The following is a 20,782-nucleotide window of genomic DNA, read 5'->3' as shown; positions in this document are numbered from 1 at the left end:
CCAATTTTATTTCACAACAACAAACCTCAACCTCACTAGTTTGCCACTAGTCTACAAGAACAAACCTTGTTCCAAGGACTTTGCTCCACAACAAGGAAGTTTGTAACCCACCTTGTTCCAACGACTTTGCTGCACAACAAGGAAGTTTGTAACCCACCTCATCTGACGCGCGCCATGTAGATCTAGACCTTGGGTTCCACACCCTATTGCGGATGCTCTCAAGGGTGGGTTCCAAAGTCATTCCCTCTCACATGCTCATATACATACATAATTTTAATATTTTTAATAAGGCTTGTGAATGTTTGTTGTTGTAAAAGAAAGTAGAGTTTTTTTTAGAAAACTTTGAAACCTGATGTAGAGTTGTTCTGGTGGTTTGTAAAGGTTTGTTCTCTTGGATGCTCTTACTGAGCGTGAGGCGAGGACGCAGTCAGTATTGGTTCAAAGTAAAAGTTTATGGCCGAAGCTGAAAGTTTCAAATATTTTATTGTAACCTATAAAGTGTTTGTGGTCAAAGTTGAAACACTAATAATTTTGTGACAAAAAATTGATGGTTAAATTTGCAAGGCTAAAAGTATTATGCAAAAATTGGAAGGACAAAAGTTTTACTATCAAAGTAAGGGGCCAAAGCTAAATATTTGAAATTTATGTTACAAGAACTACAAAGAACTAAACTATAGAAACTGTCATTAGTTATGTATAAGGGCCAAAAGATACGTGTTTGAAAGTTAGATGACAAAAAAAACTCTAATGAAATAAAAAAATAACAAATAAAAAAGAATAATGGCTTGGGCGGTGTATTAACGCCAATATGCGGTAGACGAGAAAGTTCCATCGAAATTTTTTTTATTTCAGTGTACCTCTCCATTTTTTTTAAAGCACAGAATAGAGGGTCAAAATGTGTAACTGTTTAAAAGTTAGGTGGCAAAAACCTAAAGAACAAAAGTATCCAACTTGCCTTTTAATTATTCTACTCTATACTCACTTTGTTATTAAACCATTAATAATGTTATTATTATCGTAAATTTATAAATTTTTGAAATTAAAAAAACAAGGTGCAAATGCAAGGCTATGAAATTTTATATGAAAAATTTTGTTATAGACAAAATTTATTTATAAGGATGGTGGGTGTGAGCAACGACATCGTCGGTGTTTGAATAAATAGAGATTAACTTGAATAGTTTAGACATTTATAATGTATATAAAGTTATATAACAATCAATTCTAAGTCGACCAACAATCTCAAAGTCTAAGCAAGTTGTTGGTCGCAATAAATATGTTTAAGGCGCTATTTGGGATTTCTTATTTTACCTCTTCATAACTTTTAGGAAAAGTTGTGACTTATCAACTTTTCCCCTAACAAAGTAAGCAATTCCAAACACATCTTTAACATTTCAAAAAGTTATAAGTTATAAGTAGGCTAAACTAAGCAATCTTAAACACCACCTAAGTTCAATTGATTGCATGTCTAGATCTTTTATGTCTAACGTCCATAATGGTTAAGTTCAAGTGAATGTTTTGTAATAATTTTTCTACATCCAAGTTTTTAACCAATGGCTAATCAATGTACATGCGCAAAAGAAATAAAAATGGCCAATTTTACAGTTAGTAAGTCCGTAAAGTAAACACAATAAACACCTAATTAAATTAATCCAAAAGTTGTGCATATAAGCTTGTATGAAATCCTTAAGATTAAACCTAGCTTGTATGGCCAAACATATATATAACCGGGGTTTGCAAAACTCATTAAGCACCCAAAACGCTTAATTGTGGAATTCTCCTCTTATTCACCACCATTAAGCATTCAAAACGCGCTACGATGGAGAAGGCATCTTATCCTCTTCTTTATAAAGAAGACTTAGTTCTCATTCTCAACCAATGTGGGGATGTCACAATACCACCGGTTTTGTCCTGACTCTGATACCATCTGTAACATAACAGCCCAACTACCGCGCCATAATATTGTCCGCTTTGACCGGGACGTACCACCATCGCCTCAAGAATTTGGTTTTGGTTGCCCAGGTGGAGCCTTCCTAGGAGGGCACCATCTTGATACTACTCTCCCACCTGAGAACGTTTAACTGTGAAGTTCTTCTCTCATCCATTACCATTAAGCGCCCAAAACACGTTATGATGGAGGAGATATCCATCTCCATAAAAAGAAGTCTTAGTTTTCCTTCACAACCGATGTGGGATATCACAATATATCTATCAAAATGGTTGAATATTCGACTTTTCATGATTGAAGTATGTAAATCAAATATATATGACTTGCATGTATGCTTAATAAATAATGTATTGATAAAATAAATATTGTTTGTTATATTTGAATAGAAGGTATAGTTAGGGTTTTACAAGTAAGGATCTACTCTGCTTTCGTGGTTGTGGGATACTTCCATTGACGAGTAATATAACAAGAAATGAAACAGTAAAATTGTGAGGAGAAGTCTATTTCTATAAATTATATTATCGCGGTAATCAATAAAATGCTTCTCTTTAAAAAGTAATAAATAGTTTTCTTTCAAAAATCTAAAATATATTTGAAGTGTTTATATAAAGCATATCTAATCAAACATTATTAGGTGTAAAAATGTATCTTCTTATGTGTCATTTTAATACATTATTGACGCAGTAACAAAAACGAAAAATAATTAGTAATGATTGATAACAAATCCTACTACGGATTTTTCCATAAATAATACGGATTTCATAAGATTTTTAATTAATATTTCATAATAACAAGGATTTTGCATAAAAGTAACATTTAATTAACATTGCTTACCGCCTTTATAACTTTCTTTTGAACGACAAATTTCTTTAATCTTTATCGTCTATAGGACTTGAACCCAGGATCTCCCCTCCCGTACCCAAAACCACCAACCTTTAACTTTATGCATATAAGCTTGTATAAAACCCATAAGGTTACGTATGCCATGAATAGCCAAGCAATCAAACATATATATAACTAGGGTCCACAAAACCCCTTAGATATCATGCTAACTTTAGTTACATCCCTTAGCTACGCTGAGTGAGTTCTTAGTCAATAAATATTTTGTTAGAGAATATATAGGACAAAGTCCAATAGTACTTAGAGCATGCTCGTACGACCTCACTTGACCTTTCATCCATCTTCCACGTAAGTGCATTTTCATCTTATTATTAAAGGGTTTTTAGATTATGGTGATAGGTTGAACCATTCTGCTTCAACCTGGTTTTAATTGTCTTGATTATGCTTGAGATGGGGGTAAGCAGATCTATAACTCTCTAGGTGTGAGACCCCTAGGTTTATTAATATATATCACTTGAACTTGACTAATAAATATGATGGGGGCTTGATAAGCTGGTGACTGGGTTTAAGTGGACAACAACATCGTCAATCACGGTTTTGCGTTTATCTATGCTTAAAAATTAACCTATATGTTTTAAAGATCGATCTTGAATTATGATTCTACTGCAATACATATTTTTTTAGAACGAAAAATGTTCAAGTGTGGGGATATTTGATGTTATTAAAATATATATAATTTATATAAATGTTTGTTTCACTTTTAAGTTGTTTTGAGTTGATTTTTATTGAATATTATTCATAATTGGCTCGTATATAAAGTTCAAAGGTATTGTGAGTCAACGAGCTAAATTAGAGTGATTCAACTGAACTTGAAACCGTGAGCGAATCTTTAAACATATTTTATTTATTTGGATTTTCTTTAAAAGATAACTATACATACAGGTTTATATATTTTCACATATGATTCATTAATACATATAAAGAAACATATCTCTAAATATAACTTCATTTTGAATGTAGTGTTATTGATGTTGGAGCATGTTTACCACCATGCCACGTAGGAAATGGCAGATTCCAAAAGAAAGTATGTAAGGTGAGGATAAAAGGCCACAAAGTCACAAACAAATGGTATGAACCATCTTATTAATGGCCTAGTAAACGACTTTAAATCCCAAGAAAATAAAGAGTGGACCTATTATGAACGGCAATAGGAATTTCTGAGAAAGAAAGGAACTATTGGCGGTGGACAACAAATTATATTAACATGGGGGAACCGTAGACGTCAATCAAAGTGGACAACAACCGCAAGAAGCCTCTCACCATCATTATTATTTGGAGCTTATTGTCCATTCGAGAGAGAAGAAAAAGAGAAAGAAAGGAGCGCATGTTAATTCAAGTAAAGGCTTTGAATTCACATCTACTCAACCAATCTTTATTATTATTCGGTTGGATTCTATTATTATGTTTATTATGAACTCCATTATTTTAACTTAGTTATTTTGTTTTCTTGAACATGATTATTGGCTAAACTTTTTTAGTTACCTAGATGATGAATGAATATTTGTTGAGTTTTGGATTTTTTATTGGTTTATTTGTGACTTGTGTTTGACTAATATTATTGTAACCAATTTATTGATGTTTTAAAAGATGAATATGTGTGCTTAATATTAATTGAGTTCTGTTCAATCATTTCATATGTGTCTTTGTGAATGTCTTTCATGTGTAGATACATATTAGGTTACCTACTGTGTGTTCGTAACTAGTTTATGGTTTATAAGTCTACATAATCCGTAGGAACTTTTGTTGTTAATAGAAATTAAGTGTTCTATCTATCTTGAGACTGAGAGGTACTAGATAGTTGGGTTGTCTTGTTCATTAAGTGGTTTGGGTATAGATTACACGAGAGTGAATTTCCCTTATTGTCTTTTGATTTTTGCTATCCCGAGTCTTTTTGAGCATCTTTAGGTTACTCCTTATGTCCCTTACACTCCCGAATGTATTGTGATTAGTGATACTGAGAGGTGATCTAGTCTTTAGAGTACTTTAATATTGTTGGAGAGACCGAGAGGTAATCCAACCAACCGATTTGCATCATACGTCCCTTAGCGTTTCCTTTTAAGTCACACCCAGAGAATGATCAGGGATCCGCTAGGTTGCCTATAGGTGTCGTATCTTTAGATCATGGTTCATCACAGTTCCCATAGTCTATAAGCGTCCAAGATTCACAAATAGGATTTCAAGCCTAGGTAACACTTTTCTCATTATTTTTTTCGTCTAAGTCTTAGAGTTTGAATTAGTTTAAATTAGTTTAATTAGTTATTAGTTTTAAAATATATAAAATAAGAATCTAAAAATAATCTTTTCTAAAAATCTAAAAATATTATTTCTTTATTTTCTTTTTCAAGTTAAAACTCTTTCTTTCAACTTATTTACTTTTCTTTTCTTTTACAAGATAAACCTCTAGTTTAACTTCTTTTTCTTTTTCTTAAACTCTACATTTCTTCTTCATTAAGAAACGTATCATTTTCTTCTCTTATTACTTAAGAATAATAACTTAAATAACATTATCAACTATAACTATTTTCTACATTATCTTTTCCTTTTCTGATATGCTTGAACCTATAGACCAATTCATATATCTCTTATTCTCATATTCGAACTTTTAGTCCGTCATGTTTACTTTTCTAAAACCTACGTTTTCCAAAAACGTATATTTATATATTTAGTTTATATTAATAATATAAACAATATATATATATATATATATATATATATATATATATTTATCTATTTAAAATACTTTTAAATAGTATTTTTATCTTTATATAATAATAAAGATTCTTTCATTTATTTCTTTATTCTTTCTCTTTTATTATTATTTAAAATCTATTTAAATAATAATTATACTTCATTATAATAAAGTATTTATACTTTTATCTTTATATTTATACTTTCTTTGTTTTATTTTTTTTTTGTTTATTTTCGAGGTATTGACTATATCCTTGACTAGGATCTAAGCCTTTATTATTTTATTAATATTTTATTCGGGCATTCTTCCTACCTTGTTTGGCTTATTATTTTTTTTAGACTCTCGGGCAGCACTTCGACGCCGGCACGCATATCGAGAATCTTAATCAACACTTCATTGGCATGCAAATCGAGGCACGCCGGTCTACAAGTCTCGTCGGCACACACTTCAAGGCGGGTCGTTGGGTTGTCTCGTGTTGGCACGTTCTTCGAGGCGGGTCGTCGGTTCGTCTCGGGTCGACACGTACTTCGAGGTGGAACGTCGGGTCGTCGGTACGTTACGTACTTCGAGATGCCGTCGTTGGTACTTCGGGTATCGTCAGTTTATTGGCACGGATTACGAGGTGGTCGGTACACGTTTATCGAGGTGATTTTTAGAGAGAGAGAGTGTGTGTATTCTAGAGAGAGAAAGATGTGTGCGAAATGGTGTGTGAAAAATGAGATGTGAGGCTTGCTATTTATAGACTTTTCCCGGGACCCATCGCGATACGCGATGGTCCCCTGATCATGCCATCGCGTATCGCGATATAGATATGGTGAGTCACATGTAGGTTTGCCATGTGGTGCCACGTGGCAGACGCGGTGCCACGTGGCGAGCTTTACGCCACATTGTGACACGTGGCATGACACGTGTCACATTGTCATGGCTTTATGCCACGTGGTGACACATGTCCTGCCTTGTCATCGTGATACGCGATGGCGTTTGGTCTATGGCCGTCGCGTATCGCGATCAGGCCTGGAGACAGATTTTTCATTTTTGATTTTTAATTTTAAAACTTGTCATTTTTGGTCCTTTATCTTTTTGAAGTTGGTATTTTTTATCCGATATTTTCGTGATGTTACATTGACGACAAAATTACACTTCGCTTAGGGGGAGGAGAACGTCACTTTCGATGTCGTCAAATCAATGAGGAACTCCAGTAGTCAAGACGATTCCCTTTACTTCATTGACACGTTCATATCTCAGTTCAAGCGATTTCTTGACTACAAATCCGGAGCATATTTGCTCAATCAGGAGGACGAGGGTGATGTTCCCTTGGAGGACGACCTGAGCATTCTTGTTGGATCACCTCTTGAATAACCCAAGGTATTCATGGTTGCTGATAGCACCGAGGGACCGAAGAAGAGACCATCGATTGAGGCACCACCGTCCCTCGAGCTTAAAGAGCTACCTCCTCATTTGGAGTATGCTTTCTTGGACAGTGATGCCGACTTGCCAGTCATCATTTCTTCTCAGTTGACGGATGATGAAAAGTCGAGGTTGGTTGATATCTCAAGGCACACAAACAGGCTATTGCATGACTAATGGACATTCATGGCATCAGCCCCAACTTTTGCACGCACAGGATACTCATGGAGGATGAGTACAAGCCTGTAATCCAACCTCAGAGGAGGCTCAACCCTAACATGTCGGAGGTGGTAAAAAAGGAGGTTATTAAACTCCTCAAAACAGGCATGATCTATCCCATCTCCGATTCTTCATGGGTGAGTCCCTTTCAGGTCGTCCCTAAAAAGGGAGGGATGACATATGTCACTAACGAACGTATTCCGACTAGGACAGTCATAGGTTGGCGGGTGTGCATCGACTACAGGAGGCTGAACGACGCTACTAGGAAAGACCACTTTCCTCTTCCGTTCATCGATCAGATGTTGGAGCGTCTATCGGGACGACAGTTTTACTGTTTTCTTGATGAATTTTCAGGTTATTTCTAGATCCCGGTCGAACATGAGGATCAGGAAAAGACCACATTTACATGCCCATATGGTATCTTCATGTACAAACGTATGCCTTTCGGGTTATGTAATGCTCCGGCTACTTTCCAGCGTTTCATGGTAGTGATATTCCATGACATGATCGAGAGTTTTATGGAGGTTTTCATGGACAATTTTTTCAGTATATGGGGACTCATTCGATCAATGTCTTTCTAATCTTGAGAGAATGATGAAGCAGTGCATAGAGATGAAGTTGATGTTGAACTAGGAGAAGTGCCATTTCATGGTGACTGAAGGCATTGTGCTCGGGCACAAGATTTCGCGAGACGGTATTGAGGTAGACAGAGCTAAAATCCACACTATCAGTAGACTTACTCCACCGACTAGTGTGAAATCCGTTTGTAGTTTTTTCGGGTATGCGGATTTTATCGTAGGTTCATTAGAGATTTAGCTAAGATCACCCGGTCCATGAATCGCCTTCTAGATAAGGACATCGCATTCGAATTCGATGCTGATTATCTGAAAACGTTTGAGTTTCTCAAGGGGCAGTTGGTTAACGCCCATATCTTAGTAGCACCCGACTGGAGCTTACCATTCGAGCTCATATGTGACGCTAGTGATTTTGCAGTCGGTGGTGTTTTAGGTCAGAGGAATGACAAGCACTTCCATCATATCTATTACGCGAGTAAGACCCTCAATGATGCTCAGGATAACTACACGAGTACTGAGAAGGAGCTTCCAGCAGTGGTCTTCGCGTTCGACAAACTCCGTTCTTATCTCGTGCTGTCCAAAACCATCGTTTATACTGATCATGCGGCATTGCGATACCTATTCGTCAAGAAAGATGCCAAGCCTCGCCTGATACGATGGATTCTCTTGCTTTCTGAATTCGATATTGAGATTAGAGATAAAAAAAAGGAGCAGAGAATGTAGCTGCGGATCACTTATCACGTCCGGAGGATCCGACGAGAGAGGAGATTAGAGAGGATGCCATCGGGGATAAGTTTCCCCACGAGTCGTTGATGATGGTGAGAGTGAGATTTGAGATAGAGCCAGTGTTGTACGTAAGTGCTGAAGAAGAGGGTCTTCCATGGTTCTCCGACATTGCAAATTATCTGGCTGATGGATGGTGGTCAAGGGCATGAGTTATCAGGAGAGGTGGAAGTTTTTCGCAGATGCCAACCAATAAATATAGGATGCGCCGTATTTGTTTCGTGTAGGCGTCGGTCGAGTGTTGAGGAGGTATGTGAGTAGGGAAGAGGTCGTGAGATTCTTAGGCATTGTCATGAGGGTTTAACTGGAGGCCACCATGGTTCGTCTTTCACCGCTAAGAAAGTTCTAGATTCCGGCTTTTATTGGCCATCGATTTTCAAAGACTCGCATGAGTTTGTCAGACAATGTGACGCGTGTCAGCGCACTGGTAACATCTCATCCCGTAATGAGATGCCCCAAAACTCTATTCAGGTTTGTGAGGTTTTCGAAGTTCGGGGCACTGATTTCATGGCTATCGACTACGATTCTAAGTGGGTTGAGCCTCAAGCCTTGCCCATTAAGGACGCCCGAGTTGTAGTGGGATTCTTGAAGAGGTTGTTTAGTCGGTTTGGTACTCCCAATGCCCTGATCAGTGATAGGGGCACACATTTATGTAATGGTCATATGGAGAAGGCGCTGGCACGGTATGGGGTCACCCGTCAGTTGTCCACCGCCTATCATCCACAGACGAGCGGGCAAGTGGAAAACGCAAACCGAAGAGTGAAGCGAATTTTGGAGAAAAATGTTGGCAAGAACCGAAAGGACTGGTCCGACAAGTTGGTTGATGCACTTTGGGTTTTCCGCACAACGTTTAAAACGCCTATTTGGACCACAACCTTTAGGATGGTTTACGGGAAAGCGTGTCATCTACCGGTTGAGTTAGAGCATAGAGCATATTGGGCGTTTAGATCCGTTCCTTTAGGATGGCTTACGGAAAGCGTGTCATCTACCGGTTGCGTTAAAGCATAGAGCATATTGGACGCTGAGATCCGTTAATCTTGACCTGACCCAAGCTGCAAAAAACCGGTATCTCCAAATTCATGAGGTAGAAGAAATGAGGTGTACGCTAGATCGTGGAGTTATAAGGAGCATACGAAGGCGTTGCATGATCGGAAGTTAAAGAGGGTGAAAGAGTTTAAGTGCGGGGATCGAGTGTTGGTTTTTAATTCCCGTCTGAAGCTATTCCAGGTAAACTTAGATTGAGATGGGGAGGACTGTATACGGTCAAATAGGTGTTCCCACATGGTGCGGTGGAACTTCAGGATGTTGATGGGAGCACATGGAAGGTGAACGGCCATAGATTAAAGCATTATATAGGTGGGCTGGTTGATTCGGTCGAGGAAGACGCATTTCTCCTCGACATCCCTACTTTGATTGCTTGATAGGGATAGAACTCGGGTAATACCCGAGTGTAGAGTTTGTATACTTTTTATTTGGTTTCCTTTATTTTTTGTATTCAAGTCAGTTTTAAGTTTTAGAGTCTGTTTGATGTCTGCTTTGGGTGCTTTGAGCGTTGTTTTGCAGGTTTGGATACTTTCGTTCGTACTCAATCTCCATTCGGACGGGGGAGTTTTGAGCTTATTTGATTGTAAAGGGTACCAAAAGCTACGGCCGCGAATAAAATGCTATACGATCGCTTTATTGTAACATGACATACGCAGATCACTGTCATATTACCAGGGGAGTCTGTTCCATTTTATTTATGCTTTGTTTTATTTTATTTATGCTTTATTTTTGTCTTTTTCCTGTCTTCCATTGAGGACAATGCGAAATTTAAGTGTGGGATAATAAACTGACGTTTTTAGATTTATTATTAAAAAAAATCAAAAAAAATTAATAATAAATTAATTAAAAAAACGAAAAAGGTGAAAAAATTTTAAAAATAATGTCCTGAAATTTCCTTTGCGTATAATGGAAAATGATATTCTTGTTTAAGGTTGATCTTTCAAAACTACTATTATATATGAGATTAAAAAACAATAGCGCACTTAACTTGGGATGTGTCCGTAGCCCAACTAGCTTTGAAGGTTTGCCCTGATTATTATTAATAAACCTAAACCTTGTGTGTTCTCATCTTGAGGGGGTAGCGAAGCTGAAAATTCGATAAGACATAGCGAGTATTACCGTAATTTGACTAACTTGAGGTGGTGAGAATTACATGCACTTAAATTTAGCACACCGCTCTGTTTTATGAAAGTAAATAACGAGTGGTGGCGCCCGCTATGTCCAGCTGTATACGAGCTTTAGATTTTAGTTATATATTAGGGTAAAAATGCCTAAGAGTACAACTAAAAAAAGTATGTTTTGAAAGTGTATTCCAAGAATTGGTCCAAAAAGCAAATGAAGTGAGAAATTATGTATTGTAAAATGCCAAAGAAGCATTCTCAAAAATAGAAAAAGAGGCCAAAGTGCACATACTAGACGGGGCCGAGAGCTTACGTGTTACCTTGGGGATGGTGACCCTGAGGATACACTAGTGGGGTGCAAGGTTCTTAGTCAATAAATATTTTGTTAGAGAATATATATAGGACAAAGTCTAATAGTACTTAGGGCATGCTCGTACGACCTCACTTGACCTTTCATCCATCTTCCACCTAAGTGCATTTTCTTCTTACCATTAAAGGGTTTTTAGATTATGGTGATAGGTTGAACCATTCTGCTTCAACCTGGTTTTAATTGTCTTGATTATGCTTGAGATGGGGGTAAGCAGATCTATAACTCTCTAGGTGTGAGACCCCTAGGTTTATTAATATATATCACTTGAACTTGACTAATAAATATGATGGGGGCTTGATAAGCTGGTGGCTGGGTTTAAGTGGACAACAACATCAGCAATCACGGTTTTGTGTTTATCTATGCTTAAAAATTAACCTATATGTTTTAAAGATCGATCTTGAATTATGATTCTACTGCAATACATATTTTTTTAGAACGAAAAATATTAAAGTGTGGGGATATTTGATGTTATCAAAATATATATAATTTATATAAATGTTTGTTTCACTTTTAAGTTGTTTTGAGTTGATTTTTATTGAATATTATTCATAATTGGCTCGTATATAAAATTCAAAGGTATTGTGGGTCAACGAGCTAAATTAGAGTGATTCAACTGAACTTGAAACCGTGAGCGAATCTTTAAACATATTTTATTTATTTGGATTTTCTTTAAAACATAACTATACATACAGGTTTATATATTTTCACTTATGATTCATTAATACATATAAAGAAACATATCTCTAAATATTACTTCATTTTGAATGTAGTGTTATTGATGTTGGAGCATGTTTACCACTATGCCACGTAGGAAATGGAGATTCCAAAAGAAAGTATGTAAGGTGAGGATAAAAGGCCACAAGTCACAAACGAATGGTATGAACCATCTTATTAATGGCCTAGTAAACGACTTTAAATCCCAAGAAAATAAAGAGTGGACCTATTATGAAAGGCAATAGGAATTTCTGGGAAAGAAAGGAACTATTGGCGGTGGACAACAAATTATATTAACGTGGGGGAACCCTACGGAAGTAGACGTCAATCAAAGTGGACAGAAACCGCAAGAAGCCTCTCACCACCATTATTATTTGGAGCTTATTGTCCATTCGAGAGAGAATAAAAAGAGAAAGAAAGGAGCGCATGTTAATTCAAGTAAAGGCTTTGAGTTCATATCTACTTAACTAATCTTCATTTTTACTCGGTTGGACTCTATTATTATGTTTATTATGAACTCCATTATTTTAACTTAATTATTTTGTTTTCTTGAACATGATTATTGGCTAAACATTTTTAGTTACCTAGATGTTGAATGAATATTTGTTGAGTTTTGGATTTCTTATTGGCTTATTTGTGACTTGTGTTTGACTAATATTATTGTAACCAATTTGTTGATGTTTTAAAAGATGAATATGTGTGCTTAATATTAATTTAGTTATGTTCAATCGTTTCATATGTGTCTTTGTGAATGTCTTTCATGTGTAGATACATATTAGGTTACCTACTGTGTGTTCGTAACTAGTTTATGGTTTATAAGTCGACATAATCCGTAGGAACTTTTGTTTGAGGGTTTAGAGAAATTAAGTGTTCTACCTATCTTGAGACTGAGAGGTAATAGCTATTTGGGTTTCTTGTTCATTAAGTGGTTTGGGTATAGATTACACGAGAGTGAATTTCCCTTATTGTCTTTTGATTTTTGCTATCCTGAGTCTTTTTGAGCATCTTTAGGTTACTCCTTATGTCCCTTACACTCCCGAATGTATTGTGATTAATGATACTAAGAGGTGATCTAGTCTTTAGAGTACTTTAATATTGTTGGAGAGACTGAGAGGTAATCCAACCAACCGATTTGCGTCATACGTCCCTTAGCGTTTCCTTTTAGGTCACACCTAGAGAATGATCAGGGATCCACTAGGTTGCCTATAGGTGTCGTATCTTTAGATCCTGGTTTCATCAAAGTTCCCATAACCGATAAGCATCGAAGATTCACAATTAGGATTTCAAGCCTAGGTAACGCTTTTCTCATTATTTTTTTCGTCTAAGTCTTAGAGTTTAAATTAGTTTAAATTAGTTTAATTATTTGTTAGTTTTAAAATAAATAAAATAAAAATCTAAAAATAAACTTTTCTAAACTATTAATTTAATTAGATTTTAGAACTAGTATCGTTAATTTAATAAGTGTCTTTAGGGTTCGATATTCTCAGTCTTCCCATAGCTATACTACACCCGATAGGTTCACTGTTCTGCTGCTAGTGGTTTGGTTTAGGGTATTCTAGGTTTTTATTACTCGTTGTGTTTGGTCATTATTTGCTAAATATTTATATTCCACTTTACGCGCATCCCTGTATATGTATAACGTGTATGTATGTATGCCCTTAATGACGTATATGCATGTATAACGTATGTGCATGTGTGCATGTATGATGTATATGTATGTATGACGTATACGCATGTAAGCAAAGAATATGAACTTATACGGTGTATATGCTAAGAACAAGGAACTAATTAATAATTAAAGGTAATGTTTAAAACGGGAAATGACCTAGAAAGAAAGACTGAACCTGAGTTTTCTGATGAGGTTTTAGTAAAGACTTATTAATAAAAATAAAATTTTTCCAAACTGACCTGCAGCTCTCCCCAGCTAGGGGCTCTGCCCCTTGGACTCTGCTAGGGAATGCTACCCCTAGACCCCGCTGCCAGGGGCGCTGCCCCCGGAGCCCCATTCGTTGAGGGCTATATTAAACCAGAAATATGATATGGGTAGTGATAGATAATTGATACGTGTAATTGTTATACAGTTAGCCATGCCCAGTTAAGAAAAGGAGTTACCATTAACTCGGAAAGGAACCGAGCTCAGGTGAGTTTCTAGCCTCGTTTCCTTGTTATGTTTTCGGGGTTGTGTGCATACTCGATGTGATTAGTTAATAGACTTACCTTAAGTAGTAAGTGTATGATATATGAATGATATAGAAAAGAGTTAAATAAATGAATTGACGTATGAAGTATATAAATATAATATAATAGGAAGGTATATATGAATTGACGGTAAGAGAATGGCAGACCCTAATAATATCCGTGAAAGGAGGGTGGCAGACCCTAATAATATCTGTGAAAGGAGGGTGGCAGACCCTAATAATATCTGTGAAAGAAGGGTGGCAGACTCTAATAATATATGTGAAAGGAGGGCGGCAAACCATAACAATATATGTGAGGTTATGGGGCGAAAGACTCTTTAAAACGTAGAAATAATTATGTATGTATAAGTAAGCTAAAACAAAAAAGTATGAAAGAACGAAAGTATGAAAGTAAGAATGAAGGTACGTACTTATGTATGTACAAAAGAAAGTAAAGTAGGTTAAGTACGTAGTATATGAATGTATTGTATGTTGCCTGATTAACTAGAACTCACTCAGCGTAGCTAACTTTTAGTATGCACGCAGGTAAATAGGTTAAAAGAGCTAGCAGGGATGACATGTGGCATGGATTGAATGGCTGGCATCTAAAGATGGAAGACCTTATGTTTTTATTTTTTGATTTATGCTGAGACAATTTGTGATGTTTTAAGACAAGTATTCTATCGTTTGTAAGAAATGGTTGACTTTTATTATTCCGCAAAAAGTTTTAATTAACTCTGATATTTAGAACTGTGTTTATGAGTAAATCCAACGTCAAAGTAGGATACCAGGATCGGGTCCTTACACTTTGGGCTATCAATTTTGCTTGGGCTTTATTTGATTTAAACTATTAAATTGGGTGAGCTTTAAACATATAGGGGTAACGTAATATATTTTTTTAGGGGTAACGAAATACAAAAACCGACCCAAAATGAAAAAAATTTACACTATCGACGAAAAGTTGAAGGGTATAGCGGAGGCTACCCCTAGTTATACTATACATCCGCTACTGCCCAAACATATATATATAACTCGGGTTTGCAAAACCCATTAGAAATCATGTTGTAGTTTTCATCCCTTCAAAAACAATGGCACAATGTGGGAACTCGTCCCAAAGTCAGGTAGTAATACCCATGTATGTACTCGGCTCATAAACATGAGTTAAAGGTCGTCCAAATTTGAAGTGTGCACGATACAAGTAAGTAGAATTAAAAACAGCTGGAGCATGTTAATTCTCAAAAACAATGAAGTAAAAAACGAAAGTGAATAAAGAACTTACCTAAATACGTATGTGTGTGGGTAATATATAGCCTAGGTAAGAATCCGAAAAGTACGCATGTTTAGTGACCAAAAGAAAGTACTATGACCACACGGTGTGGGCTTTAAAGGGGCAGTAAAGGGGGGCTGTATGGGAGGTGGAACACCGCGTCGGGGCGGTAAGAGGTTGGGGCTTTATCCTGACGAAGGGCGGTATGTGGAGGTGTGGTGAGGCCATGGGATGTTTTTCACACACTCTCTCTCTCTCCCTCCCCGCCTCCTCTCATACACACAAATACATATATATGCATATATATAATGAGCGGTATGGGGGTTTAAACAACAGCGGGGCTTTATGGATGAGGGCTTTAAAGCCTCGTTTCCTACATGACGGTGTATAATAAAGCACATCACATTAGCATATCACATTAGCAAACAAGTATAACTGTATATATATAGCGTATATGTGTATATATCTATGGTAATGGTTGAATATTTGACTTTTCATGATTTACGTATGTAAGTATGTAAATCAAATATGACTTGTATGTTTTACACATAATGTATTGATAAAAAAATAGTTATATATATTTGAACAGAAGGTATGGTTAGGTCGAATGCAGTGGGGGCGATGGTTGGGGTGATAAGTGGCGAGAAGGAGTGGAACCAGGGCCGGCCCATAGGGGTGGCGGGTGGTCGACGGCCACAGGCCCGACACCCCGTTAGGCCCGAATTTTTTTTTAAAAAATTATATTTATTTTTATTAAAAACAATGTATATTTAATGTTAAAACTCAATTACATGACCACTAGTTTGGCCTAGTGGCAAAGAGGTATTACTCTCAACCAAAAGGTTATGGGTTCTAGTCTCATTTGAGATATGTTTAATCATATTTTTATACAAAAAAATTTTACACAACCCAAACTATAACCAAGTAAACCTATATAAAAATTTAATTGTTTAAACAAACAAAATACTCCTTTTTAATAAGGGCCCAAAAAAATTTTCGCCTTCGGCCCAAAATTTTTTTTGCTTTCTCGGAGCCGGGCCTGGGTGGAACACCCCCCCCCACACACACACGATATTTGGGCGAAAAGGGGCGGGGGCGGAAGGAAGTTGTCGCCCAAACATGTTTAAAAATATTAATATTTTAATAATCTGACTGTTGACAACGGTCAAAATTAAAAAAAAATAATTAAAACAATATATATATATATATATATATATATATATATATATATATATATATATAAACATACACCCTCTTCTCCATTTTTTACACAATTCATACCCAAATTCTTCAAATAAGGGGGAAGGTTTGTCGTCAACACGAGTCAATACGGCGCCCAGTGAAGACGTCGGACAATTAAACGAGTTGGTCGGTCGTTTGAAAACAAATGTCGCGGTAATAGGAAACGACCTTCGAGCATCCAACAAACAACAAGAAAAGCTGAACCAGACGTTGGAATTACATCAAATGAAAAAAGACTACGAATCCCTCAAATCAGAGAGGTTTCATGAGGATGCCGCATTATTGTATCAACGACGACGTAATGCGCGAATATTACGGATATTAGTTTTTTTTTTAATTATGTTTTTTTTAGTTATGATTTTTTTTAGTTATGTATTTTTTTGTATTTCTTTTTAATTTTAATACATTTTTATTTTATAATTTAATTATTTTGGTTTTTATTTGTTTAGTTTAATTATAAAAAAAATATAATAAAAAAAGATACTGTGGGCCCAGTTTGTAGCTCATACACCATTACACCTTAAAAACAAAGTTCCATCCCTTACTGACTGGGTGCCACGTGTCGCATTCCTCCTCATTTGTAGCCCCTCCACTATGCATAGCTTAGGGCTTTAAAAGTAAGGTTTAGAGTTCAGGATCTACTCTACTTTTGTGGTTGTAGGATACTCGCATTGACTAGTAATATAACAAGAAATTAAACTAGTAAAATTGTGAGGAGAAGTATATTTCTGTAAATTATATTGGTGCGGGAATCAAAAATGGAAAAAAAAAAAGTTAACGCTTCTCTTTAACAAGTAATAAATAGTTTTCTTTCAAATCTAAAATATATTTGAAGTGTTTATTATATAAAGCATCTCTAATCAAACATTCATATTAGGTGCAAAAATGTATATTCTTATGTGTCATTTTAATATTTTATTAACACGGTACCAAAAAAGAAAAAATAATAAGTAATAACAAATTCTAATACGGATTTTTCCATAAATAATACGGATTCCATAAGATTTTTAATTAATATTTCATAGTAACACGGATCTTGCATAATAAAAACATTTAACTAACATTGCATACCACCTTTAACTTTTTTTTGAACGACAAGTTTCTTTATTCGTTGTCGTCTGTGGGACTTGAACTCAAGACCTCCACTCCATACTCAAGACCTACAACCTTTAACTTTATGCATATAAGCTTGTATGAAACCCATAAGGTCATGAATGGGCAAACAATCAAACATATATATAACTAAGGTCTACAAAACCCCTTAGATATGATGCTGTAGTTACATCCCTTTGAAAACAATGGCATCATGTGGGAACTCATCCCAAAGTCAACTAGTAATACCTACATATGTGTTCGGCTCATAAACATGAGTCAATGGCCGTCCAAATTTCAAGTATGCATGATACAAGAAAAGAGAAATTAGAACAACTGGATCACGTTACTTCTCAAATATAGTGAAGTAAACAAGGAAAAGTGGGTACAGAACTTACCTAAGTACATATGCGTGTGTGTGGGTGGGGTAGCCTAGCTAAGCACTAGAAAAGTGCGCACGTGTAATCACCAAAAGAAAGTCCTGATATAGCATATCACATCAACAAGTATTAGTTTGTTTGTGTGTGTATATAACGTGTTTATGTGTATTCATCTATGGTTGAATATTCAATTTTTAACGACTGAAATAGGTTAATTAAATGTAACTTGTATGTTTTTACATAATGTATTTATAAAAGAAATAGTTGTCTTATTTGCATAGAAGGTACACTTAGGGTTTAGAATTTTTGGTAAAAGTTTGACAAGCTGATTCCAACGCCATTGAAATGAGTTTTATCGAGATTCGTATGATCAATGGTTTCCCGGTTTCATTTGTGTCTAAGTCATTTATAGCTCGATTCCAACACAACACATATCTACTGAGTTTGTCAAAATTTATCTTTTGCAAAAATATAACAAGTTTAAGGAATAAATTAGATCAATTCGACATAACATAAAGATCAATCATTAAGTAGTAGCTTATTTAATATTTCTGGTGATACTTATAACACATAACAAGAATGTGATTAATTTGCTACAACTTCAAACCACCTACACCATTTCAGTCTTTTAGCATCCAATATCATAAGAAACACATCTTCGTAGCTCGGGTCCGTTCAGTTTAATGTATTCAAACCATTGATTGGGAGACTTGCGAACGAGCCATCGCCATGGATCATTGCATTGCCGCTGAAGTGGTTATTAGAAACATTAAACAATATAAAGTTAGGGAGATTTGCGACATCCGCTGGAATGTGACCGGTCAACTTGTTGCCGTTTAATCGCAAAATTGCCAAAGACTTCAAATTAGCAAATGACTCTGGAATTTGCCCATGAAAGTTGTTTTTAAATAAATCCATGGTGATTAGATTTGCCAAGTTTCCTAATTCCTTTGGGAGTTTGCCTTCAATGTTGTTCCCATAAAGTTCCAGGTGCTGAAGATACTTGAGTTTACCTAGCTCCGGAGCTAAAACTCCAGCAAGATTGGAATCCAGACGGATAACATGGTCGGTATAGTCACAGGTAACATGGTACCAGGTACACGGATTTTCTAGGTTTGGATCCCAGCTTTGTAAGACGTTTCCAGGGTCGGAAAGCGTGGTTTTCAAAACGAGTAAAGCGGTTCCTTCATCATTGGTGCATAGAATAGGAGTGAGAGGTAGCAAGATTAATAGAAGGAAGATTAGAAAACTAAAAGAAACCATTTATATGTGAATTAAGGACTTTGGAAATTATGGGGTTATAATAACAAATGTGTAACGCATGTACATTGTACACAGTTTGTTAAGACTATTAATAACAATTTGTTGTTAAGACTTAAGGCTATTAATGTTACTATTTCAACGTATGAAATTGTAAATGACTGTGATTTATAAATTATTAAAAAAACCAAAAAAATTTCATTACTCACGTTGGATGATACTGTTGATTCGAGATACCACGAAAAAAATTAAACATTTGGTATTACAAAAAAAATAAAAAAATTCATTTTTATTCTTCTATTCCTTCCTTAGTTACTATTACAAATAAATAAATAAAGTAGCGTTTGGTATGCAGGAGTAAGAATCGAAATGGAATGGATCATTGTGAGAGATGAAAAAAAAATGTTTAGTTAGTCCATGGAATGGCATTATTATATAAATCCCCTTAAAATAACCCCAAATATTTTTCATCCAAACACCCCCCCCCCCCCCCCCCCGTTCTTTGTTTTCCATTTCATTTTTCCTTTCATACTATATCACCTTCACCACCCTCCTACCACCGCCCTTTCACCGCCACCAAGACCCACCACAACTCACTGCCGCAGCCACCACCAACCATACTCCGCCACCAACCATCGCTCCCGGCCATCACCACCACCACCACCCGCCACCCAACGCCCCCACCACCACTTATCAACCCATCGCCACCAACGATCGCTCTCGGTCCCCGCCTATCACCACCGCCGTCGCCCACCGCCACCCTAACCATTACCGCTCACCACCCACCGTCACTCACTACAATTTTTATTTTATTATAACTTTTCTAGTCAACCAAGCAATAAAAAATAATAACTCATCCTTTTCTAACATGAAAACCAAACATTTCAATAGAATGGTATTAATTTATTCGAATACCTCCCATTACGTTCCTTCGCCCATTCCAATTCATTATCCATTTCCCTACCACGTACCAAACAAGCCCTAAATACTAAAAGAAAATACTAAGACCACCCGTAGTGGCAGCTTTGCCACCAACGTTTTGGAGGAAAACGCGGGGGAGTACACTGCCCCCCCCCCCCATACGTTATGTATTTTTTTAACTACGTTGTGTGTAAAACGCTAGGAATGGCACGAAGTTCAAGGAGATGACCGTTGCTTGTTACCGTTGGAGAATAAAAAAAAATTATTTCCTATATATTAAACCATTTCATTCCCAATCAAAACTCATCAAATTTATAAAAATTCTCTTTCAACTATATAATTCCTTTACACAAAATTCACTATATATGGATCCTCCATCTATATATAAACAGTTTTTCGGACCCGACCAACAAGCCGAGGACGTCGAGGAGGAACAGGCGGTTACGAGTACGATTATGCTCGCGACAAAGTATATGAGTTCCGTTACGAGTGCGATTAGCTCTCCACCACCCCCCGTTTCAAAAAGAGCATATATCGAACGAGATCGTATCGAAGCCAACAACCGGTTGATGGCGGATTACTTCTGTAACTCGCCGAGATACAAGAACCCGAAAACCTTTAGGCGTCGTTTTCGGATGTCTAAAAATTTATTTATGCGCATCACCAATGATTTGGA

At 36.3% G+C, this 20,782-nt stretch overlaps 2 protein-coding genes across 2 annotated transcripts; one reads left to right on the top strand and one right to left on the bottom strand.

Annotated features, from left to right (window-relative positions):
• Positions 1-9,025: 9,025 nt before the first annotated feature.
• Positions 9,026-9,526, top strand: LOC143594080 (uncharacterized). The gene has a single exon (XM_077073483.1). It carries the CDS (start codon positions 9,026-9,028, stop codon positions 9,524-9,526), a length of 501 nt encoding a protein of 166 aa, XP_076929598.1.
• Positions 9,527-18,600: 9,074 nt separating this feature from the next.
• Positions 18,601-19,188, bottom strand: LOC143594082 (uncharacterized). Its single transcript, XM_077073486.1, has one exon. It carries the CDS (start codon positions 19,186-19,188, stop codon positions 18,601-18,603), a length of 588 nt encoding a protein of 195 aa, XP_076929601.1.
• Positions 19,189-20,782: the final 1,594 nt, after the last annotated feature.

Source organism: Bidens hawaiensis, unplaced genomic scaffold (genome assembly GCF_021521415.1).
Source record: "Bidens hawaiensis isolate Kalapana, Puna unplaced genomic scaffold, B.hawaiensis_p1.1 tig00043048_1, whole genome shotgun sequence".
Classification (NCBI taxonomy): Eukaryota; Viridiplantae; Streptophyta; class Magnoliopsida; order Asterales; family Asteraceae; genus Bidens; species Bidens hawaiensis.
Note: the sequence above shows the minus strand (reverse complement) of the source record. Positions and strands in the feature narration are given on the sequence as shown.

Coding starts and splice junctions, on each gene's coding strand:
- LOC143594082 (XM_077073486.1), bottom strand. CDS start 19,188: ATGGTTTCTTTTAGTTTTCTAATCTTCCTTCTATTAATCTTGCTACCT.
- LOC143594080 (XM_077073483.1), top strand. CDS start 9,026: ATGGCTATCGACTACGATTCTAAGTGGGTTGAGCCTCAAGCCTTGCCC.